The sequence below is a fragment of the Hoplias malabaricus genome, chromosome 6 (genome assembly GCF_029633855.1).
Source record: "Hoplias malabaricus isolate fHopMal1 chromosome 6, fHopMal1.hap1, whole genome shotgun sequence".
Taxonomy (NCBI): Eukaryota; Metazoa; Chordata; class Actinopteri; order Characiformes; family Erythrinidae; genus Hoplias; species Hoplias malabaricus.
Genome location: NC_089805.1, coordinates 43,445,772 through 43,470,619, shown reverse-complemented (window position 1 = coordinate 43,470,619; position 24,848 = coordinate 43,445,772). Strand labels below are relative to the sequence as shown.

The following is a 24,848-nucleotide window of genomic DNA, read 5'->3' as shown; positions in this document are numbered from 1 at the left end:
TGAGGAGTGTGGTGTGTTCTCCCTGTGTGTGCGTGGGTTTCCTCCAGGTGACTGTCTGTGAGGAGTGTGGTGTGTTTTCCCTGTGTCTGCGTGGGTTTCCTCCGGGTGACTGTCTGTGAGGAGTGTGGTGTGTTCTCCTTGTGTCTGTGTGGGTTTCCTCCAGGTGACTGTCTGTGAGGAGTGTGGTGTGTTCTCCCTGTGTCTGCGTGGGTTTCCTCCGGGTGACTGTCTGTGAGGAGTGTGGTGTGTTCTCCCTGTGTCTGCGTGGGTTTCCTCCGGGTGACTGTCTGTGAGGAGTGTGGTGTGTTCTCCCTGTGTCTGCGTGACAGAGCTCATGGTTCTAAATAGAACCAATATCTTTGATCCCTTGAACCCTTGGAGAGAACCCTCTTATTGAAGAGTGGGTAACTGGCTGGTTCTAAATATACATCAGGTTTGTTTTGCCATGTCCTGTAGCTATCCTCAGGATTGCAAGTGCGATCCCAAGGGCACACACACACACACACTCACTGAGCATGTTCTGGCTTGGAGAGTCTATGAGAACGACTGACAAATAATTGAGTAGTTTTCTTGGTCAGCAAAACTGATGCCACCCAATCACACACTTGGGTGGACTGACCCCACACACCCCTCCTAGAACCAGTTTGCCTCTACAGTGGAAAAGAGGTCAGTGTTTGGTCTACAGCTCTGGCCTGAGTTCATACGGACATGGTTATGGATAATGGTCGTTCCTAGCTTCGGACTGTTAGCACTGGTCGTGTATGACCTGAATTTCTGATTGGCCTCCATGTCTGAATGCAATCAAACCCTCAGCAGTTTTTCCCAGGAGATGTGGTCTAACCCCTCCCCAGAAGAGTGGAGGCCGTACCTGTAGCTGTACCCCACTGACCCCCATGCCCCGATTAAAGAAACGATGGATGTGCACTGTGTTTAACCCTGTCCTCCTCCCTCAGGTGAATAGTCTGAGTGTAACGAGTGGAGCCGACCAGATGGTGGCGCTACACACTGCCTCTCAGGAAGATGTGCTGGTGTTTCTACAGAGGGGCCAGCTGGGGCCCACACTGGACAGAGTGGGAGAACTGGTGGGGAACCTCTGTGACCACTTCACACGGTCAGTACCCTTTATGATAATCACTGTAATTTAATGCATAGATAGATAGATGGATAGATGATAGATAGATGGATAGATGATAGATAGATAGATAGATAGATAGATAGATAGATGGATGAAGAGAGGGATCAGATAAATGAAGGGGTGAATGATAGAGGGATGGATGAATAGATAGATGGATGAGGGGATGTATGACAGATGGATAGATGGATGGATGAAGGAGTGGATGAGGGGATCTGAGCTTTAGTGGGGACTGTACTGTGAAGGTACCTGGGGTCTTCGTGTTGGACAGGGACAGAAGTAATGGAGTGTGATTAATTAGTCTCAAATAAATGAGCTTTGTCTGTGTGTGTGTGTGTGTGTGTTTTGTTGGTGCGGGGGAGTTGGGCATTAGGGAGTTATTAGGATGATTAGTTTGTTACGGATCGGCATAAGGACGCAGTTTTAGACTTTAATCCTCGGAGCGGGTCAGACTCCGTTTATCCTCCAAAGACGGGGAGTCCGGGACGTTTTCAAAGACGGACGTTTACAGGCTTCCTCCCAAATGTGTCTGAGTTCCTCGAGGGACAGACCGGACACAGCTGTGGTCAACCATCACTCTGTGGGCGCCTTCTGACCAAAAGGACATCCGTTTGTGGACATGTGGCTTCTGAAACACAGGGTGTTCATAGAGACTGGGCCCCCTTTCACTGCAGTAACAGCCTCCACTCGTCTGGGAAGGCTTTACACTAGAGGTGGTAGAACATTGTTTTGAGCATTTGATGGCATTGAGCTTGGGGCGGGGGGTGTGGGGGTTCAGGCTCGTGTGCAGCTGCTCCAGACTGCCCCCTCTATGGAACCTTTACACACTGTGTGTAGACAACTGTCACCCCCCTGGTGTGTTCGTGTTTATTGCAAACCAGGTTCACACACACACACACACACACACACACACACATATTCTCGTGGAGACTTACTCTTACCTTAACAATAACTACTGTTTCACTAGCACTGACCCTAATTTGAACACATCTTCATCTTAAAATGTAATGATTTTTGTCCCCATAAGACAAAAAGTCCCCACAATGTGATGAATATCTGGTGTCGTCCACCCCCCCTCCCAAACACACATGCACACAAGCACACACAATAATATTTATGTCATGGTATTTCTTGTTTTTAGAAATTCTCTCACAGTTAAACCCCAGGGGAGGGGATATTAGATCTGACAGCAGAAGGCAGCCTGTGTGTGTGTGTGTGTGTGTGTGTGTGTGTGTGTGTGTGTGTGTGTGTAATCTCTGTTCCTTCACATCCTGCTCGTATCTATCGTGTTACCATCTGCGGGTGAATAGCTGGGGTCCTGACCTTGCATCCCATCATCAATAGGAGATGTCAAGAAGGAACTGTGAAAGTGTGTGTGTGTGTGTGTGTGTGTGGAGGTCACACGCGTGGTCCTGCAGGCGTCACTCAGCAGTGGTCCTCAGAGTGACATGATGGAAGGAGGAGGCAGAGCCGGACCGCCCTGTACGCTCACTTCGCATGTTGTGTAAGGCCCCGCAAATTAACGAATGCCCCCTCGTCTCCCCCTCGAGTCAAGTTAGTGTATCATCCAAAGATGAAGCTAATCTATGAAGAAATCAAAAGAGGAATAAAAGACTGAGACTGAGCTGCGGAAACAGCAGTGAGGTAAACCTTGGGACAGTTCTTCCCGAGGTTAGATTGTTAATTAATAATAGCCCAGTAACTGGGAAGATATTTAGAAGTGGGGGTCTGGAGCGTGGGCTTTGAACTCTCCACAACTTTAAAAGCGTTGGTGCTCCACAGTAAACTACATGAACCAAACTTTGAAGCAGAAAAGTGATAATGTGAACACAGTCTTAATGAATCTGATACTCCTTTAAACTCCATCGGTTCACTCTGAAAATTCCATATTAATTAGAGAAGTAGTTACTTCTATTGCTAAACTGAGTTCTCCAAAGTTCATTTCCACCTTAAATGCTCCCTTTATATTACCACAATCTTAACCCGTCTTATTTGACGTTTTTGTTACACCTTAAACAGTGAAGCAGTTACGGGTGCCTGAATGAAACTGCTGCACCATTAATGTGACACAAAGCTGCAAGCTTCTTTTTTTTCATCTTCTTTTATTTCACCTTAAAAGCTGGGCGGCACAGTGGCGCAACAGGTAGTGTCGCAGTCACGCAACTCCTGGTGACTGTCTGTGAGGAGTGTGGTGTGTTCTCTCTGTGTCTGCGTGGGTTTCCTCCGGGTGACTGTCTGTGAGGAGTGTGGTGTGTTCTCCCTGTGTCTGCGTGGGTTTCCTCCGGGTGACTGTCTGTGAGGAGTGTGGTGTGTTCTCCCTGTGTCTGTGTGGGTTTCCTCCGGGTGACTGTCTGTGAGGAGTGTGGTGTGTTCTCCCTGTGTCTGCGTGGGTTTCCTCCGGGTGACTGTCTGTGAGGAGTGTGGTGTGTTCTCCCTGTGTCTGTGTGGGTTTCCTCCGGGTGACTGTCTGTGAGGTGTGTGGTGTGTTCTCTCTGTGTCTGCGTGGGTTTCCTCCGGGTGACTGTCTGTGAGGAGTGTGGTGTGTTCTCCCTGTGTCTGCGTGGGTTTCCTCCGGGTGACTGTCTGTGAGGAGTGTGGTGTGTTCTCTCTGTGTCTGCATGGGTTTCCTCCAGGTGACTGTCTGTGAGGAGTGTGGTGTGTTCTCCCTGTGTCTGTGTGGGTTTCTTCCTATAGTCCAAAAACACACGTTGGTAGGTGGATTGGCGACTCAGTAGTGTCTGTAGGTGTGAGTGTATGTACCTAGCCACTGGAATGCAGTGCCAGTCCCAAAGCCCGGAAAAAATAGCTAGGCTTGCGTCAGGAAGGGCATCCGGTGTAAAAACTTTGCCGAACGATGGTGCGGGTCACGGTTGGCGACACTCTGGCGACCCCTCTGTTAGGAGGGAGCAGCCGAAAGAAGAAGAAGCTGTTATAAAATCAGTGCTAGATTCTTGTTCACCAGCTGCTTATTTTATTTGATATGTTTGCTCCTGGGCTCCCCCTACAGTTGCAGGGTGTTATACACTTTTACAGCACTGTCCTGAAATCAAGAGGAAGGGGGCAACCCTTCTCCAGAAGTTACGTAGTACAGTTTCTGCAGTGCTGAGCCTAAGTAGCAAAGACAGAGGTCTCCCCATTACAGCTCAGTAGAGCATCGCAATGATTTTGAAATATTAAAGTAAAACTATTGCAAAGTGTTTCATTAACGTGAAGACAGAACCCTGACCCTGCTGCAGTGGCTCTGCAGACGCAGCTGCCTTTTGTCCAAAGATTTGTGAGAGAACAGTTTTATTATATAAATATATATATGAGAACCTTGTTCATTTTTGCCCTAATATTCATCACTCATGCACATGTTTACCTTGTGATGCTGGATCAGAGATCAGGGATGTGGGTGTGGTCACTGAGCTCTTCTGAGCCAATTAAAATTAGAAGTGCAGGAGTAACAAAATCACTGGGCTAATTTCATAACCCATTCTGATTGGCTAAGGACTTATGACAGTGATCTCTCTCTCTCCCTCTTTCTCTCTCTCTCTCTCTCTCTCTCTCTCTCTCTCTCTCTCACACACACACACACCAGTCCCATAATATTCTTGGATGTCAGCACTCTCTTCCTTTTTTCTTTTCTTTTTTTTTGACCGTGCCCTGACATTTGGGATACACACATGTATTGATTGGTGTGTGTGTGTGTGTGTGTGTGTGTGTGTGTGTGTGTGTGTGTGTGTGTGTGTGTGTGTGTGTGTTTATGTCCCTCTCTGGCCATCTGCTGGGACAGCTGGGGGACTGTTCAGTTGATTTGCTGTTGGGGGAGCAGTGTGTAGTTTGTGTTTTTGTAGCTCTCCACTGGAGGATTGTGAGGAGGATTCATCCCCCAACACACAGCCCACCCTCCAGCTGTCCTGGCTTTAAACTCTGTCTAAACCTTTACTCTGTCTGTTCTCTGCAGTTTTAATGACCTTTGGAAAAACATGGGGTTTCCGTCTAAAGTGTTATATTTTATACTTTCAGAACTTCAGAAGTCTAAGATCAACTTTTCAGTCCCATCTTTTCAATGCCGTGCAGCACCAGATACTCATTGTTCAGGAGATGTTTCTGGGGTGATTGCATATTTGCTCTTGCATTATGAGGGAAACATCAAAGGAGAATACCTCTTAAACCATAAACTCATTAAAAGTTAAGGGGAAAGTGGGACCTGTAAGAACCTGGCAACACCTGGCATTACACCTGAAAAAAACTCTTCATCAGATAAACAGCTCTGCCACTTTAAGAGAGGAGAAAATCAATCTCAGATCTAAACTCTGAGAACAACTCAACATTATGGGTCTGAAAGGATGTGGAGATGAAGCTGAACTAAAGGACAAGGACATAGACGTGTGTGTGTGTCTCAGAACAGTGGGCTGTCCACTCCAGAGCTCGGACATCGACATTACTGAATGTGTTTGGGAATTACTTTGGGATTCTGAGAAGAAGACAATGCAGTCAACTTGTACCTGGCTTAAACTTACACACTTTTCAAAACTGCTCCACAAGGGGGCGTTATTCAGTGATTCAGATCGGTGGCACTATGTATCTATAGCAAATGTATTGGCTGGTGACTCAGCACTGTAGGGAATGTCTCTAGGCGAAACAGGACATGGGGCATAGTGAACTTAGGCTCATGTGCAGCTGCTCCAGAGCATTTTATGTTTTTGTACATTTTTATGGAAGTTGTGCATGATGTGTGTGCAGAGCTGATCATCTCTGTCCACAGTTTCTTGACCTTAAAGTAGCCAGAGTCACACATTATTAAGGGCTGTGCAGAAATATCTAGACACTGGGTCCTAGTGTGCTCACTACATTGTCAGCATTGTTCTTCAAATGCACACTCCAGTCATGTAGGCTACCTCAGTTCTTATAAATCTGAAACATGCTGCCTTCTAAAGAAACGTATAACAAAAAATGAAGGGAGCATCGTATATTTCCTCAGCTGCTGAGTCATCACAGTGAGAACTTTATTTTGAAAATGGCTGACAGTGTTTAAAAGAAACTGCTTTTATACTCAGATGTGAATAACATCTGAGGCGATTGTGAGCTGAGAGGAGTAAACTCTGAGGCGATTGTGAGCTGAGAGGAATAAACTCTGAGGTGATTGTGAGCTGAGAGGAATAAACTCTGAGGTGATTGTGAGCTGAGAGGAATAAACTCTGAGGTGATTGTGAGCTGAGGGGAGTAAACTCTGAGGTGATTGAGAGCTGAGGGAAGTAAACTCTGAGGCGATTGTGAGCTGAGGGGAGTAAACTCTGAGGTGATTGTGAGCAGAGAGGAGTAAACTCTGAGGTGATTCTGAGCTGAGAGGAATAAACTCTGAGGTGATTGTGAGCTGAGAGGAATAAACTCTGAGGTGATTGTGAGCTGAGGGGAGTAAACTCTGAGGTGATTGAGAGCTGAGGGGAGTAAACTCTGAGGCGATTGTGAGCTGAGGGGAGTAAACTCTGAGGTGATTGTGAGCAGAGAGGAGTAAACTCTGAGGTGATTGTGAGCAGAGAGGAGTAAACTCTGAGGTGATTGTGAGCTGAGAGGAGTAAACTCTGAGGTGATTGTGAGCTGAGAGGAATAAACTCTGAGGTGATTGTGAGCTGAGGGGAGTAAACTCTGAGGTGATTGTGAGCTGAGAGGAGTAAACTCTGAGGTGATTGTGAGCTGAGAGGAATAAACTCTGAGGTGATTGTGAGCTGAGGGGAGTAAACTCTGAGGTGATTGAGAGCTGAGGGGAGTAAACTCTGAGGCGATTGTGAGCTGAGGGGAGTAAACTCTGAGGTGATTGTGAGCAGAGAGGAATAAACTCTGAGGTGATTGTGAGCTGAGAGGAATAAACTCTGAGGTGATTGTGAGCTGAGAGGAATAAACTCTGAGGTGATTGTGAGCTGAGGGGAGTAAACTCTAAGGCGATTGTGAGCTGAGGGGAGTAAACTCTGAGGCGATTGTGAGCTGAGGGGAGTAAACTCTGAGGTGATTGTGAGCAGAGAGGAGTAAACTCTGAGGTGATTGTGAGCAGAGAGGAGTAAACTCTGAGGTGATTGTGAGCTGAGAGGAGTAAACTCTGAGGTGATTGTGAGCTGAGAGGAATAAACTCTGAGGTGATTGTGAGCTGAGGGGAGTAAACTCTGAGGTGATTGAGAGCTGAGGGGAGTAAACTTTGAGGCGATTGTGAGCTGAGGGGAGTAAACTCTGAGGTGATTGTGAGCAGAGAGGAATAAACTCTGAGGTGATTGTGAGCTGAGAGGAATAAACTCTGAGGTGATTGTGAGCTGAGAGGAATAAACTCTGAGGTGATTGTGAGCTGAGGGGAGTAAACTCTGAGGTGATTGTGAGCTGAGAGGAGTAAACTCTGAGGTGATTGTGAGCAGAGAGGAGTAAATTCTGAGGTGAATGTGGCCTCTCAGTAATCTTTCTCTTCAGGCTGGATGTGGATTAGAGCACTGACCATTCACACTGCTGCTGTAGACTGTGGCCAGTAAAATCAGCTCAGTCGTGTTGTTAAAGGAGCTGCTGAAGGTCAGTGTGGAGCAGTGGCCCAGATCAGAACTCTCCTCTTCTCCAGCATCTAATCTCAGCTCAGTTTTTAGGTTAGTCTATACGTCACAGTCCACAAATAACCTCTTCTCTTCTCTTCTCTTCTCTTCTCTTCTCATTGCTTGTACTTTTTTCTTTTGATTCATTCCTCATTTTCATTTATACATTCTCCATTATTTGGTGTCTCTTTACTTGGTTCCTCTTTTCTTACATTTTATTTTCTTTTCTCTCCTCCCTTTTCATCTCCTCTCCTATTCTCTCATCTCCTCTCTGCTCATCTTGTCTTTTCACCTCTCCTCTCCTCTCCTCCCTCCTCTACTCTCTCTCCTCTCCTCTCCCCTCCTCTCCTCTCTCCTCTCCTCTCCCCTCCTCTCCTCTCTCCTCCCTCCTCTTCTCACCTCTCCTCTCCTCTCTCCTCCCTCCTCTCCTCTCCTCTCCTCCCTCCTCTACTCTCTCTCCTCTCCTCTCCTCTCCCCTCCTCTCCTCTCTCCTCTCCTCTCTCCTCTACTCTCTCTCCTCTCCTCTCTCCTCTCCTCTCCCCTCCTCTCCTCTCTCCTCCCTCCTCTTCTCACCTCTCCTCTCCTCTCCTCTCCTCTCTCCTCCCTCCTCTCCTCTCCTCTCCTCTATCACCTCTCCTCTCTCTTCTCACCTCTCCTCTCTTCTCTCCTCTCTCCTTTCTCTCCACTCTCCTCTTTTCCCTCCTCTCCTCTCTCCTCCCTCCTCTTCTCACCTCTCCTCTCCTCTCCTCTCCTCTCCTCTGTCACCTCTCCTCTCTCTTCTCACCTCTCCTCTCTTCTCTCCTCTCTCCTTTCTCTCCACTCTCCTCTTTTCTCTCCTCTCTCTCCTCTCTTTCCTCTCTTTCCTCTCTTTTTCCTCTCTCTTTCCTCTCTCTTTCCTCTCTCTCTCCTCTCTTTCCTCTCCTCTCTCCTCTCTCAGCACACACACACACCTGTGGGCAGTTCCACACCCAGTCACTGATACATAGCAGACTAGGGTTTGACTCCCAGCTCAGGCAGGGTTCCTTAGGGTTCCTTGATGAAGACTCATATCAGACTCCACAGATAACTAGATTACAACTCTAAATACGTAACATTATTGTAGATGTAACTATCTGTTTGCCCACTGTTCACTGTGGAGCCCTGTCGTCTCACGCTTTCCTGAGCTGACCCCTTATTGATAGTATGTTTGGAAGCTTTCTGTGATGCAGAGTGCACTCTGGGTGAACGTGTGTGTGTGTGTGTGTGGTGAGCTTGTTTGTGCTGGTGTCATCTACAGCCATGATGATCTGAATAATCAGCTCTTTTGTTGCCATGTGTGACATCACCCCCTGGAGTTGTGTTTGCGTGCGTGCGTGCGTGTGGTGTGTGTGTGTGTGTGTGTGTGTGTGTGTGCATGTGCGTGGTGCCACTTCAAGAAGGTCCGGTTACATAATCACCTGAAACTGACCACTGACACTCCACTCTTTCAGCCCTCACTAAGGCCAGTGGTCAGAGACACACAGGTGCCCTTTAACCCTGTTAAGACCAGCGCCTGCTTTCATTAAACACCTTTAGTGAAACTCTTCCCTGAAAGACTGCCCTTAAACCTCCCTTAAAGTGTGTTGCATAAGTGTTTCCATAAAGAAATCATCATAAACCTCTAATCGTTCCTTTAAGTTTTCCTCTTAAAACTGTTAAGTGTTGTGTAAAGCTCCTTAACTGTCAGTTCCCATTAAAATGAATTATTTAAGGGACGTTAAAAAGCTCAGCGTAACTCTTAAAAAGATCGAATTTATGGCTGAGTTTTTGCTGATTGTGTCAGCGCTGATTGTCGAGATAGAGACCTTTTCCTATAAACCTTTTGAGCATTCTTCGATGCCTTCAGACCCTCCACACAGTGCAACCTGCATTACCCTCAGTTTTACAGCTCACTTTTTCATATTCTTCTAGAAGATTAAACCTTTCCTCCTCTGTCCAGTGAGTTTTTTTTTTCACTTCTTTAGTTTCTATTTTTTTTTATTTAAAAATCTGTTAAGACTGCTCTCATAGAGTGCCGTTCAGTGAACAGTTTTTTTTCCATTGTCATGGCAACAGTAGACCATTACAGCCATAAAACCTCAGACACTGCAGTGAATCCCTTACAATTTTCCCTTTGATAATGAAACCTGTGTCCTGCTTTGGTCAAAACATCACAAGGATCAAACCCCACAGCAGTGCTCTCCCCCTTGTTCCTTTAAAGGCTAAGCACCACTTAATGGACCTCCATGAATATTATTGTAGTTACTGACAGATATAAGTATGAATTAAAATGAAAATAGCAGCTTAATTTGCTTTAAAACTGACAATTTTATTAAATTGACGGAAAAACCCGAGCTGCTATGGAAATTATTGAACGCGACCGTGACGTCACTGGTGGACAACAGCTGAACAACGCCGCGGTAAAACACCGTTATGACTGACTGTTATGACAGTATCTAGCTAAATAACCAACATTATTCATGACAATAGCCTAGCAATAAGCTAAACTCAAATTTAGAGGTACCGTTATTCTTGTAAATGTGATCGAAGTCGAACTCGAATTCATCCGACACTATAAACCTCCGTAATGCAGCTACGTAGCCGAGTATAATCTGAGCCACCGAGTTTAGCGAGTCAAGCTAACGTTAACTAACACCAACTAAAACAGGCGAAGTGAGTGTCCTTACCCTGTTTACCTCCATGTTACAGAGGCTCTTGAACACCTTTCGTTGGTGTCCTTACATGCCCATATTGTTGGAAAAGCGCCAGTGAAATGAGCTACAGATAACGGAGTGAGCGGACAGTCCTTTCCAAAGTGCCCGTTGAAAGTGGACAAATTGAGTCCATTTTCTGGATATTTTGGGATCTTTGGGCCATTTGTTCACAGATGTCCCACTGTACATTGAATGATTGCAGCCAAAAACAACACACCTTTTCACATTTTACATTAAATTAAGTGCAGCTTCTAGAGTTGTTGTCCACCATCTACGTCACAGGCGAGACGCCTATTAGAGGGGGGGGGGGGGACCAACTGTCTTTCAAAACTTCTGACGATTAATAAACACAAGTTAGGAACTCAAATTCCACTGTATTTATTTGTTTGACACTTTCATTGAGCGGGTGCATAGTTTTTAAATTATAACAAGCCGCTCGCTCTTCACCCCGACCCCGAGCACACAGCAGTGAGGAGCAGAAGCTCTACTTTTTAACTGTTTTCGCTCTGTTCTCTTTCTTCTCTGTTCTCATTTCCACTGTTTTTACTCAGTGATCTCATTTCTCTGCAGTCGTTGTGTCTGTTTTTCTGCGCTTAACCTCATCTTTGCGCTCTTACGTAAACACGGGTCCAACACTGTGATTGGACAGGCTCCGGTGAGGGGGCGGGTTGAGCGGCTCATTTTATTCTATGTATTCTGACATAGACAACAAACCATGGACTGGTGGGGTCTTGTTTCACAGTGTGTGGGTTGGTGGGCTCCAGATACACACATTAATGTGCAGATGCTCTGAAGACGTGATTATTAAATATGACATTAGCGTTTTACAACAAACAATAAACAAGGCCTGGAGTTATTGTTTTCATAAGTGCTCTGTGGAACCTGAAGGCCACTATTGGACTGAATGATCTGAGCAGTGAAAAGGTTTATTAATATATAATGTTACATATGAATGGACACATTAGTGTTTATAAATGTTTATATACAGGTGGATGTATACTAGGAAAGGAATGGATGACTAAAAATATTGATGGATGAATAGAGAAAAGAATGGAGAGATGAATGGATGGATGGATGAACATTGATTCTCTTTGGGACATTTGCAGACGCAGACCCCCCCCCCCCCCCCACACACACACACACACAATCTCTCCTTTCAGTTGTTCAGTGAGGAGGAATCAGACGTAACCAGGAACAGGAAAATGCATAAAATCAGCATACACACACACACACACACACACACACACACACACACACACACACACTCACGCTGTGTGAAATTGCCCCCCTCTCATTCCCTGAGTGGTACACAGATGCTGCTGTTGCCCCGGCAGTAGTTGCCAGGCAGCTAAGGAAGTGCTAATTAGGATTGCAAGAGAGATGATAAGGATTGGGCTAAGGGTGAGATGTGTGTCTCTGTGTGTGTTTGTGTGTGTGTGTGTGTGAAGGGGGGGTGGTGGTTAACCACAAATTCTGCTGTGTTTAGAGAGTCCTAGAGCTGTGTGGTCACTGAGGTGTGCATTTGCTTGTTTGTGCGACTGTTTGTGTGTGTGTGTGTGTGTGTGGTGCTGGTGTGTGTGTGTGGTGCTGGTGTGTGTGTGGGTGTGTGTGTGTGTGTGTGTGGGGGGGGGGGGGGGGGGGGGGGTTAACTACAAATTCTGCTGTGTTTAGAGAAGTCCTAGAGCTGTGTGGTCACTGAGATGTGCATTTGCTTGTTTGTGCAACTGTGTGTGTGTGTGTGTGTGAGTGTGGTGGTGGTGGTGTGTGTGTGTGTGAGTGTAAAGACACTTGTAGTACAGATATTCTTATTACTCATTTTAGTATTGTTTTTATTGCTTAGGTTTTAAGATTTTCTTTTATTATATTAGCTATAGTTTAACTCCATATTGGACGGCCTCCTTTAAGTCACCCTCTCTCTCTCTCTCTCTCTCTCTCTCTCTCTCTCTCACACACACACACACTCACACACAGTCTCTGCACAGTGTGACATCTGTTTCCCAGAGCATCATCACTCTTTCTCCACCTCTCCTGCTGTGCTTTCCACCATCATCTCATTAGTTTTATTTCTCTCTCTGTTGCTCCCTCTCTCCTCTGTCTCTCTCCTTTTTTGTGTACTTGTCACTTCTCTCACACTTTCATTCTCACTGTAGCTCTCTCTCCCTTCTCTCTCTCTCTCTCTCTCTCTCTCTCTCTTTCTTTCTTTCGGTGCTTCTCTCGTTTACCTTTGTTTGCTCTCTCCTTTTTCTTTCTCAATCTCATCTTTCTTCTTTACCCTGTCCCTTTCCTCTCCCTTTGCTCTCACACTTCCTCTCTCTCACTATCACTCACTCATTCATCTTTACTTTCTCTCTCTCTCTCTCTCTCTCTCTCTCTCTCTCTCTCTCTCTCTCTTTCTCTCAGGATTATTTCGGTTCCTAACAGCTGCACTTTTGCAGGTCATCCCCTGAGGCCTAATTATTCTTTCATTAGGGCATGAGGGCTTCAGAGTGAGGGATGATGACTATAGAGAGAGAGGAGAGGAGAGTGGTGCAGAGAAGTGAGGGATGATGACTATAGAGAGAGAGGAGAGGAGGGGAGAGGAGAGAGGGATGATGACTAGAGAGAGAGAGGAGAGGAGAGGAGAGGAGAGAGGGATGATGACTATAGAGAGAGAGGAGAGGAGAGGAGAGTGGTGCAGAGAAGTGAGGGATGATGACTATAGAGAGAGAGGAGAGGAGAGTGGTGCAGAGAAGTGAGGGATGATGACTATAGAGAGAGAGGAGGGGAGAGGAGAGGAGAGAGGGATGATGACTATAGAGAGAGAGGAGAGGAGAGAGGGATGATGACTATAGAGAGAGAGGAGAGGAGAGGAGAGTGGTGCAGAGAAGTGAGGGATGATGACTATAGAGAGAGAGGAGAGGAGAGTGGTGCAGAGAAGTGAGGGATGATGACTATAGAGAGAGAGGAGGGGAGAGGAGAGGAGAGAGGGATGATGACTATAGAGAGAGAGGAGAGGAGAGGAGAGTGGTGCAGAGAAGTGAGGGATGATGACTATAGAGAGAGAGGAGAGGAGAGGAGAGGAGAGAGGGATGATCACTATAGAGAGAGAGGAGAGGAGGGGAGAGGAGAGGAGAGAGGGATGATGACTATAGAGAGAGAGGAGAGGAGAGGAGAGGAGAGAGGGATGATCACTATAGAGAGAGAGGAGAGGAGAGGAGAGTGGTGCAGAGAAGTGAGGTATGATGACTATAGAGAGAGAGGAGAGGAGGGGAGAGGAGAGAGGGATGATGACTAGAGAGAGAGAGGAGAGGAGAGGAGAGTGGTGCAGAGAAGTGAGGTATGATGACTATAGAGAGAGAGGAGAGGAGGGGAGAGGAGAGAGGGATGATGACTATAGAGAGAGAGGAGAGGAGGGGAGAGGAGAGAGGGATGATGACTAGAGAGAGAGAGGAGAGGAGAGGAGAGGAGAGAGGGATGATGACTATAGAGAGAGAGGAGAGGAGAGGAGAGTGGTGCAGAGAAGTGAGGGATGATGACTATAGAGAGAGAGGAGAGGAGAGTGGTGCAGAGAAGTGAGGGATGATGACTATAGAGAGAGAGGAGGGGAGAGGAGAGGAGAGAGGGATGATGACTATAGAGAGAGAGGAGAGGAGAGAGGGATGATGACTATAGAGAGAGAGGAGAGGAGAGGAGAGTGGTGCAGAGAAGTGAGGGATGATGACTATAGAGAGAGAGGAGAGGAGAGTGGTGCAGAGAAGTGAGGGATGATGACTATAGAGAGAGAGGAGAGGAGGGGAGAGGAGAGGAGAGAGGGATGATGGCTTAAGAATGAAAGTCAGAAGCTTTATGTTTTACCAAATCTGAAGATAAATAATCATTTTTTGAGTAAAGATATGCATTTTCTTCAGGGAATTGAAAAGCTTATCTCCATAAAAGTAACTTTACAGGAGCAGGAAAAGAAACCTTAACCTTCAGTGGAAGTTGTATAAAAAAGTAAAAAATGTAAAAGACTTTATTCAAATAACTTTGGAGCATTTCTATCGGTCCGTACATCAGGAAACTTACACAGACACAGAGTGACAACAGAAACAAAACGTGCCCTGAATGACAAATAGAAAAAATAATAAATGCAGTATATATTTATTTAAAAGATTGTTTATTACTCTGCAGTAATTAGATTTTCATTTGCATTTTTGATCTGACAGGAGCTCAGACTGTTACAATGACAACCAAAATATGTATCAAATACATGCAAAGAGTGAAGTATTTTTAAATATATATATATATATATATCATGCATTTATTCTGTTTTGAATTTGCAACATAAACGTTTGCTTTCATTTGAATTTTGTTTGATTTTAATTTGTGTAAAACATTCGGCACAAAATTATCTCCAAAACAAGCACAAGCACGAGTTTACGCCTGAGCTGACTGTCAACACCCTGCCCATTAAACAATCCACACTCCCACTGAGGCCAGTCAGAAGGCTAAAGAGTCCAGCGCCCTGTTTCCCTCAGTCAGTGGAAGCAGAGCTTTTAGCTCATGTGTTCTTTATTTAAGCAACTTAAGGTAGACCTTGGCGTTATCTCCTTGTGGCATTATGTTGGGAAGCTGCAAAAATCTGCCTTAATTTCAGTAACATAACAATGCAGACCAGCTTCTTATTCCCAGGTTTTTATTCAGATTTTCCTGTTCCACCTTAAATGGTGCAGATGCCAGAAAAGAACAGCCGCACCATTTAAGGTGGAATGGAAAATACAAACCAGGGCTTCATTAAGGTTTATAAATAAAGAAGCACAAGAGATGGAAAGCCCTTCCTGTTGTCACTGTCTCATTTTGATCTCCATGTGCAGGAGCCATATGGAAACTGATGTACTATTTAAGGTGGAGTTGCAAGTTTGAATAATAATTCCTTTTAGTTACAGCCTGAAGCCCAGCTGCTCATGTGGCTGTTGAACGTTACATTTTAGAATGTTCCAGCAGCTAAGAACATCAGTTTTATAATAAATGTGTATAATATGCATCGATTTTTGCAGTATTTCAGGTATTGATTAACCCTTGCCCATCAGTGTAACGTCCTGCTCTTTCTGATCCCTGTCACTGTCTGCAAGACTATACTCTTTACCTCCTCGTGTGTAGGCATCTGTTTCCACTCTCTTTCTCCACACCTTGCTCATCCCTTGTCAAGTCCTACACCTGGAAGTGCGAAAATCAGATCATATGTGCAGTTGAGATCAGATCTATATCTGATCCATGGCAATAAGACTCTGTGACATTTACGTCACCCCAGGCTGGTGAGAATAATCTCTGTACTATGGTTCAAAGCTTTTTTGTTTTAATTTGAGGTGTTTAGGACGTGGAAAAGACCCAGTCAAAGCATTTTCGCTTTGTAAACAAATATTGGAACCTGCTTTTGCGCTTAGAGTGAAAAAAACCCCATCAATTAATGTTTTTAACATAGAGCTCATTTGGAGAAAAGGGTGATTTTGTGATGGAGCTGCAGTTAAACACCACTCCGGTTCCTTCAATTAAAAAAGTGCTTTGTGTGAAACAGATGGACCTTTCCTTCTGGTCAATGAGCCTGAAGCATCCTTTCGTGCATGTGGGTCAGTTTAGGAACGTGATCTGTTCAGACTGAAGTTACATATAGGTCCAATTATATCAACAGTGTGAACAGTAGAATAATAAAATCTGATTTGGGCTCCTTTTAGCTGCAGTGTGAAAGTAGCCTTTTTTGTAAATTTGCTCTGGCTTACAGTCATCACAATGTTGTCCACCCACCCCCCCCCGCCCTTGCATACACACACATATTCAAGAGAGCACACCCTGACTTCTATAATTCCAGGAACACAGGCACCTCTACACTGGTGACATACTTCCACCACTTTCTGAAGCGGTTGATTTTGTCCCCATCGTCATTTCGTCCCCATTGTGTGCTCTGAGAATATTGTGCATAACACCTGCCTGAAAATTGCTCCTTTAATAGTCTTGTTTTTACTGTGGAGAGGGACAGAGTTTTTTATGATGGTACCTGTTGGTCCTCTCTGCTCAGTGTAGTGCTGCATCTACTGCTAAACACACAGCTCCCCACTTCTTTACGTTGATGTGGGTTTATGCTGTGGTTAGATTGAGAGTGAGAAGGAGAACATAAACGCTTTAGTGCTGTGTGGCACACCACAGTGGAACAGCAGGGTTTATAAATGTGTATAACCCTGGGGTTGACTAGATCAAGCCATGGAACTAGAAGTAGAGATAAAGCTCCTCATTTACCAAATAATTTTGGAGCTAAATGCCATGAGAATATAAAACAGTGCAGCCATTACCAAGGTAACCACAACCGGGGCTGGGAGTCCAAAAGGGCATGACTGGCCTCGCTCTCGTCTGTCTGCTGACATAACAGATCAGGGCTGCTAGTGCTCTACTCCAAGCATGTTGAGCTGTGTGGTGGTGTGGAAGCAGTAGGTGCTTCACACGTCTTGGAGGAAGCATGCGCTCATTGCCCTCTCAGCGTGGGGTTGGCTCCTCACTGTGTTTGACTGGGGGAGTCATGGCTGTGAATCAGAGGACAGAAGATGGAGTGTGTTCACTGGTGACTAAGACGTGGCATTTATCTGGGGACTGAAAAATGTCTTACATACGGCCACATTTAATGAATGTACTTCCATTTATCTCCATTGACCATGAACATGTCATCTGTGTGTAGGTTTTATGCATGTGTGTGGTGTGTGTGTGTGTGTGTGTGTGTAGTGTTTTATGAGTGTGTAAGTGTGTAGGTGGTGAAACGTGGACAGTGACGTGGGGAAGAGTCACAGGGGTCTGTGTTATTAATAAAATCATACGCTCATCACAGCTGCCGCTACAGCCCAAGGACATTCTACCTCTTCTCTTCTCTTTTCTTCTCTTCTCCATTCTTTTCTATTATTTTCTGTTTTTCATCTTTTTATTCCTCCTTCTGTTCAGTTCTCTTCTCTTTCCTCCTTATCTCCTTCACTGCTCCACAGTCCGAGGGCCGACATAAGCGCAGGTGTAGCTTTACGTTAATGGAAATTACACAAGCTGCATGTGCATGACTGAACCTCTTTGACTCTGTGTATCTCTTAGTAATTTTTACATCATTCATTACATAGAAAATCTTTATCTACATCTCTAGTTTCATAATAGCAAAGATTTCACGTGTTGGGTTTTAAATAAAACCCACCGTGTAGTGCAACAAAATCCACACTTCTGTAAACAGCACACACAAACACAAACTCGATGGCAGATGCACTCACGAGCCTCATCTCAAAGTCTAACTGTGGCATGATTTCGCTGGAGGAGCTGAGATGTTCTGTCAGAGTCAGGCGGCCAGAAAAATGGCTTCTACTTCTCACCGTTACACACCAGATGCACCAGAGCGCACACAAACACACACACACATGCTTTAAAAAGAATGGAACACTCTGGAGCATCTCCACATTAGCCTACATTTATCATGTGCAATGCAAAAACTCAGCTACAGCAGTATAAATCCCATTTGGTCTGTGGAGCATCGGAAATGTGTTCTCTGGAGTGATGGAGCACCATCCAGTGCCTGAGGGATGGGCTGAAGTGGTGTTTGTGATCTAGAAGCAATCACCCAGCATCAGTCCCTGACCTCACTAAGGTTCTCAAGCTCATCAAATCCTCACAGAAATTTTCCAATATCCCATGTAAATGTTTCCCAAAGTGGGAAGGGGTTATACACTCCTCTAGTCCATTTGAGGCGTTTAGTATTGGGCAAGTTTGTACTTAACCCTAGACTCAACAGGAAGCCAATGCAAGTGATGGAAGTTAGAGCTCTGACTGCTGGGTTTTGGAGTACTAGATACTGCTGATCAGTTTAATTGGTAGAACACAAAAAAAGAATGAATGTGGATGGATAAAAAAACAGAGTCCAAGTTTTGCTTGGTTGCTGTGCAATGGCATGTCATGTGTAGCTGCTCCTACCCGGTAAGGATCTATACTGGCGGCCCATTTCTGCTAAGAATTACTGCCTGACTTTCATGGACTTTCACTGGCTGAAAACTACAGAGTCCATCAGCCTGCAAACCAGGAAAAGTGGGTCAGAATATAAATCAAGAGAATCTGGACCGGGAGTTACACTGGGGCTTCCATCACGAGCAACTAATCTCAGAACAGCCTCTCTGCCACAAACTAATATTAGCCAGAGATCAAGCTGGATCTGGGTATCACAGACCCTGTGCCCAGACCCTTGGCTTCAGAGTAAAGAGAAGTGTCCCAGAAGTTTTAAACATGTTCTGAAGTGCAGAGAGAGGGAGCGGGACCTGCTCGAAGCCAAGCTGGCGACTAGTTCTGGAGCGATTGATGTCAGATGTAAATAGATGTGTTGAAGGAGGTCAGTGGGTTTGTGGGAGCAGGGCGTGGCCTCGGCCTGTGAAGCAGGAGCAGCTGTTTGGGGTGGGGGGTATCAGAGAGGGGTGAGTTGGGGGATGGGGTAGCTAAATATTGAAGGAGGTATTGGGGTATCTGAGAGGGAGAAGTTTGCTTGTTGCAGGGTAACTAAGCTAGGTGAATGGGGGTATTTTAGAAGGATGAGTTGGGGATTCTGGGGAAGAGTAGGTAGTTGCTGAGGGGTTTAGTTCGAGTGATAGGTTTGGAGTGAGGTAGCTGAGTTTGGAGGGGGGAAGGTGAATTTGGAGGGGAGTTTTAGGAGCTTAGCTGAGTTTGGATCGATATTTGAAAAGGGTGAGAGGGTGGCATGGGTGATGAGTGGGGGACTCTGGGGTCGTATAGCTGGTTGTTCATAGATATGAGCGAGGGTAATAAGGCTGCTGGGTTGTAAGGGTGGTAGGTAAGTCTTGTAAAGGGTTAATAGTAGTTTATGAGATAAACATATTTGTAGGGTAACTAAGAAGGATGTGGTGGTGAAAGATGTGGTGGTATAGGATGTAGTTGTGAGGAGTTTGGGGGTTTTGGGGATATCAGAAAAGGATGATTGGGGGACTATGGGGACATAACTGGTAGCTGAGAGAGACAAGAGGCAAAGAACATGGAGTATCCTGAGAAGGTCTTAGTAGGTATTGTGAAGGTCGCAGAATGGGGGTTAGCATAATTACAGAACTAAGCTCTTGGCACAGCAATTTGCAGGCCCACCTTCTAGAGGGGAATATGAGGCGATGGCTGATCGAGTTGGAAAGAAAGGAACCAGAGAAAGGGGAGGTATATAAAACAGCAGAGAACATATCACCCCCTACATTTCCTGGAGTTTTTAATATTTTGTCAGAATGATATCAAGGGATAGATCACTGAGGGGGGCACAAGAGTTTGCCACCCCACTCTCCACATGTTTTTTTTTTTAATCTGGAGAACACAGATGATCATAATCCCTGAGGTATTCTGTGAGAGGTGCTCTGTGAGTATGGGGTGCCACTCAGGGTCATTCAGGTAAGCCGTAGGGTCTTTGTACTTACAGAATTCGAGTTGTGATCGCATCCACTGCAATAGGTAAAGCTTGTCCGGTGTGGCTATGGGAATCCGTCAGGGCTGTGCCTTGTCTCCACTGCTGTTCCTGATATTCATTGACAGGGTGATTAGGGGTAGTCTTGGACAAGACTGCTTCCATAGGTGGGCTTGGGAGGTGTCATCTCTGGCCTCTTCGTACAGAGGCCTCTGGCATAGAGCGGTTTGCGGCTGAGTGCATAGCAGTAGAACCATTGCTCCTTAATGTGGAGAGGAGTTAGTTGAGGTGGTGCAGGCATCTGGTAAGTATGGTTCCTGGACACCTTCCTCTGGAGGTATACCAGGCACAGCCATTTGGAGGACATCCCAGTGTGGACCCAGGACTTGCTGGAGGGATAGTACTTCCTAGCTGGCCTGGGAATACCTGGGGATCATTAAGGAACCTGCAAAAATTTGCAGGAGCTTGAGATGCCTGGTTTTCTTTGCCTGTCATTTTGCAACCTCATTTCTGAAATTATTCAAGTGGACAAGTAGATTTAATGAGATGGGCATGATATCAACAATCCCAGAACATTTTAGACCAACACCTTCAGATTCTGTCTGTTGTCAGTGACACTGAGTTTGACTTTTCTGCTGTGAGGTGGAGAAGAAGACCAGAAAAAGGAATTGTCAGCTGTGTTTGGTGAATGAGAGGCAGCTTAGTTGTCCAGAAGGTTTTGTCCTAAACGTCCTTCCATTCCCTCCGCTCCTGTCCAGATGGAGAGAAGTATTCACCAGTATGTTTGATGAGACAGTGAGGAAGATGAGAACAATTGACAGAGAAGTGCTATTAGGGAATAGGGACAGGAGATGACACCTGAAGTCCCATATCTCCTCCTCTGTCCTACATGTCGTATTATTTTTGCCTGCTTCAAATGGGACATTTCAGCCCCACTTTACAGCATGTGAACCACTTACATAATACTCTCAAACAGAGAGAGAGAAACTCCCACATACCCTTACACTACTACAGCTTCTGCAAATTTTGTGATTCCATTATACACCAATTAGACCTCATATTAAAATCACCTCCATGTTTCTATATACGTTGTCCATTTTATTAGCTCCACTCTCCAGGTTTTAAAAATGGATTTTTGTCCATATTAGTCCATGGTGGATCATTCTCAGTGCTGCAGTGACACTGACGTAGTGGTGGGGTATTAGTGTGTGTTGTGCTGGTGTAGAGTGGATCAGACACAGCGGTGCTGCTGGAGTTTTTAAACTCCTCAGTGTCTGGACTGAGAACAGTCCACCGACCAAAAACATCCAGCCGACAGAGTCCTGTGTCACTGGTGAAGGACTAGAGGACGACCGACACACACTGTGCAACGTCAGATGAGCTACTGTCTCTGCAGCACTGCTGTTGCAACACACACCACCACACCACCAAGTCAGTGTCACTGCAGCGCTGAGAATGACCCACCACCCAAATCATATCTGCTCTTTGGGGGTTATGGCCATTAAATAACAGGTTGAAAGGGGCTAAAGTGTATCTATGCAAATCAGCACTGGGCTGCGGAACAGTGGAACTGTATTCTCTGGACTAATCTTGGACTAGAGTTCAGTTATCTATTAAGAATTAGGACTGGACCCCTTCTCAGTGTATGAGGTGTCAAGGCTTTGTTTTACCTTGGTTTCCTAGGGGCTATAGCCCTTCAGCCCCTACCAGGTCTGTGGAGAAGTGGAACTGTGTTCCCTGGAGTGATGAAGCTGCAGTCAATACTTGATACTTGAGAGGAGTTGGGGTGGTGTCTGTGATTCAGATGTAATCATCCATCAGTATCTGACCACACAAAGGTTTGCCGTCAAGTCCTTCGCTGAAGAGTAGAGGCAGTCACTGCAGCAGAAGTAAAGACCACAGGGGATAGATCTGTGGGGGAAATGAAAGTAAAGGCCAGGTGCTGCTGCTGTGAAAGAGCAAATTTCTGAGATGTGGTGAGTGAAGTAGAGAATTTGGAGTATCACACAGTTACCACAGCCTTCAGAGAACCTCGGAAATTGAAATGCACTTACAAGAAATCACCTGACCAGTTATACTGGTTTCACATACAACACTCTAAGGAAATACACCCGTATTAAATTTTTACATTATTACCTGAACACAGCCATTAATAGAGATTGTTTCAGCTGTTTCCCGCTGCCCCAAACTGAATATTAAGTAGATGTGTTGTCCCCTGAGATGCCACAGATAAATAGATATGGTGTAGCTCATGGCATAACAATTCCATGCACATTGATGTTTGGATCTGGAGCTAACCAACCCACAAACTGTAAAACAAGACCACCCGGTCAGTTTACTGTGGGCTTAGTCAGAAAACATGGGATAAAATAAGTCGTTCTGATTTTGTGTTGCTTCTTATATAGATTGCAGAGACTTTAGAATTGCCCCGCCCCCTCATCTGTATCTGTCCTGGATTCATGTTCGTGTGAGAGCGCAAAGACCAGGTTAAACACAGGAAAGCAAACAAAACGAGTGTGGAGAAATAAGGAGGCACTAATTAAAAAAGGAGAAAACGACCTCAAAGAAGAAAGAAAACCAAGCTAAAATGATTAAAAAACAGAGCTCATGTGTTTACATGTCTTTACTTTTGTTTTGTTTTTTTTTCAGAGTGAGGAAAACCAATCTCCCAGTGAAAGTTTGCTCGAGGGGTCTTCAGGTGAACATCAGTGGGAAACCCAAAACCATCACCGTGGAAACGAGACCCGGACAAAACATGGCCGACTTCAAGAAGAGTCGTGGAGGATTCACGTTACTGCTCCCACCTTCATGAACCCAGATCACCAGAGTAAAGCCGGCCCATAACATTAAAATCAGCCCAGCAGAGTAAACCAGGACCACCAGCGTAAAGCCAGACAACCAGTGAAAAAGCCAGCTCACTAGAACTTAACTGGACCACAAGAGTAAAACCTGTTTACATCAGTAAATCTGAGTGTGTATGTCTAGGTCAGTGTGTGAAATTTTTCACAGGTGTGTGTGTGTGTGAGTGTGAGTGACTGACTGGGTGAATGTATGAAATTGTCCATCACTGGTTATCATTACGACCTGGGGCCACTTTACAATAGTATTAGAAGAATTGCTTATTGCACTTTCTACTTTTGACAAGGAGCATGAAGTTATTTTAATATTTTGCATATTTTATTTGATTGAATTTTTATTTTATATGGACATTGTGCTTATGGATTTGTAACCAGTGATGTTGTTTGATATTATCCAGGTCGTCATCCGTATTGTTGTCCTGTAGGACAGCCGAGACATTACAGTAGAGGGGATATATGTGTGTTGTATATATTGAGATGCTGCAATGTATTGTATATATATAGAGACCCAAATAATGAAGTGTTCAGTTATAAAACATGACCTTATGATTATTATATTGTCTACATTTACACGGTTCTTACTTGGTATATTGCGATTTGAAATTAAATATTAAAGGCTTTATAAAATAAAATCAGCTCTCTTTGATGCCTGAGTTACAGTTCCACATTAAATACATCAAATATTAGATAAAGATTTACATTAGATATAGATTTATATAATACATAATATAGACTACATTCATTGTCCGTTTAATCAGCCTCACTGACCACACAGGTTCACTCTGTAGTTCTACAATTGTAGGCTATATTTCAGCTGTTATTCCGCCTACTTTATTAGCCCACGTTCACCCTGTCCTTCATTATTCAGGAACTTCACAGGAACCCCACAGAGCAGGTATGATTAGGACCACAAAGTCCACATACGGTCAGTGTAGCTGATGAAATGGACAATATCTGTAGAACATGGAGGTCATTTAATGTTTTGGGTCTAGTGTGTGTTTATATACTTGTCAACCATAGCATCACAAACATTAACTAATGGTTGGTACTAACCACAGCATACAATGCCTACCATTTTGGAGATGATATGATCTGAATATTATAACCATCATAATTTCAACCTTGTGAAATGGGCCTAGATATTTCACTATGTAGTCGCTGTCTGGACATAACCCGGTATTTCCATAATGCTAAATTTACAAGAGAGTCTACAGAGCATGACTTTCCTTTCCAAGCCCCTTTAGACCCAAAGTAATTTCACTGGACTGTAATTCTGGCTAGATTTTAACATTCAGTTCTTGCAGAGGTTTCACAGGTTCCTAAGGAATCACTGCTAATGATCTCTGAACTCTCTGATCTCTCTTAATCTCAATTTCCTTCTCTCTTTTCACACTTCTCCCTCTCTGAAGCTTTTAGATCTTTATTTCTGGGGTCATCCGGGAGCACGGAGACAGAACAGCTGCTTTATTATCGTATCTCAGTTCACGTGACCTGTTCCTTCGGGCGGTAGACGCTGCAGCACAGCCTGTGACCGGGTTTATTTCCCCTAAATCTCTTTAGTCATGTTTTTAGAGCAACTAGACTTAGGAGAAAATCCCTACGGCAACAGCATCGTCTCACGGCCCCCGACAAACTGAGTTGTACCACAGAGTAACAGCCTTACAAGTCACGTTTGATAAGTCACCGGGTCCAAAGCTAGAGGCTTGCACATGTAACCATAGCAGCTTCACTCTCACTGATCAGTCTCATTTTAGCCACATTTTCACCATGGGTTTGCCTTCTGACAAGAAATATATCCCTCACAGAAACAAACAGCTCCCTCTGTAACACCTCTACGTCTTGTATTGACCAGTTCTCAGAGAAGGAAGCCTTCAATCAGAACAGATGTGATGAAATACTGAACAACAGCCAGACTGTGAAAGTCTAGTCACCAACAGAGCACTACCGTTACATACCCACTGAGTCCACCAACATTTGGGGTTACCTAAGACTCAGTAAGGCCGCTTCACTCAGTGGCCATAGCCCCTGGTATATTGCGGGGGGACGTACGCCTCATCTCCACTCCTGAGCTGTTGCTCTCAGCCTCTAGGTTACCCTCCACATCCACACGAAGCTCGTCGTTTCAGTCCTGCGGTCTGGTTTATCTTCTCCTGTTATGTCTCCCTTCGCTCAAGGCTCCCA

At 45.0% G+C, this 24,848-nt stretch overlaps 1 protein-coding gene across 1 annotated transcript in view; it reads left to right on the top strand.

The window, feature by feature from the left end:
- LOC136700224 (unconventional myosin-Id-like) overlaps nt 1–23,279 on the top strand; it is a 33,277-nt gene extending 9,998 nt beyond the window's left edge. The window contains exons 5-6 of the mRNA XM_066675508.1: nt 954–1,111; nt 22,459–23,279. Coding sequence (XP_066531605.1) covers nt 954–1,111; nt 22,459–22,621 — 321 coding nt within the window. The 3' untranslated portion in view covers nt 22,622–23,279. The remainder of the gene's footprint in view (nt 1–953; nt 1,112–22,458) is intronic.
- The last annotated feature ends 1,569 nt before the right edge of the window (nt 23,280–24,848 follow it).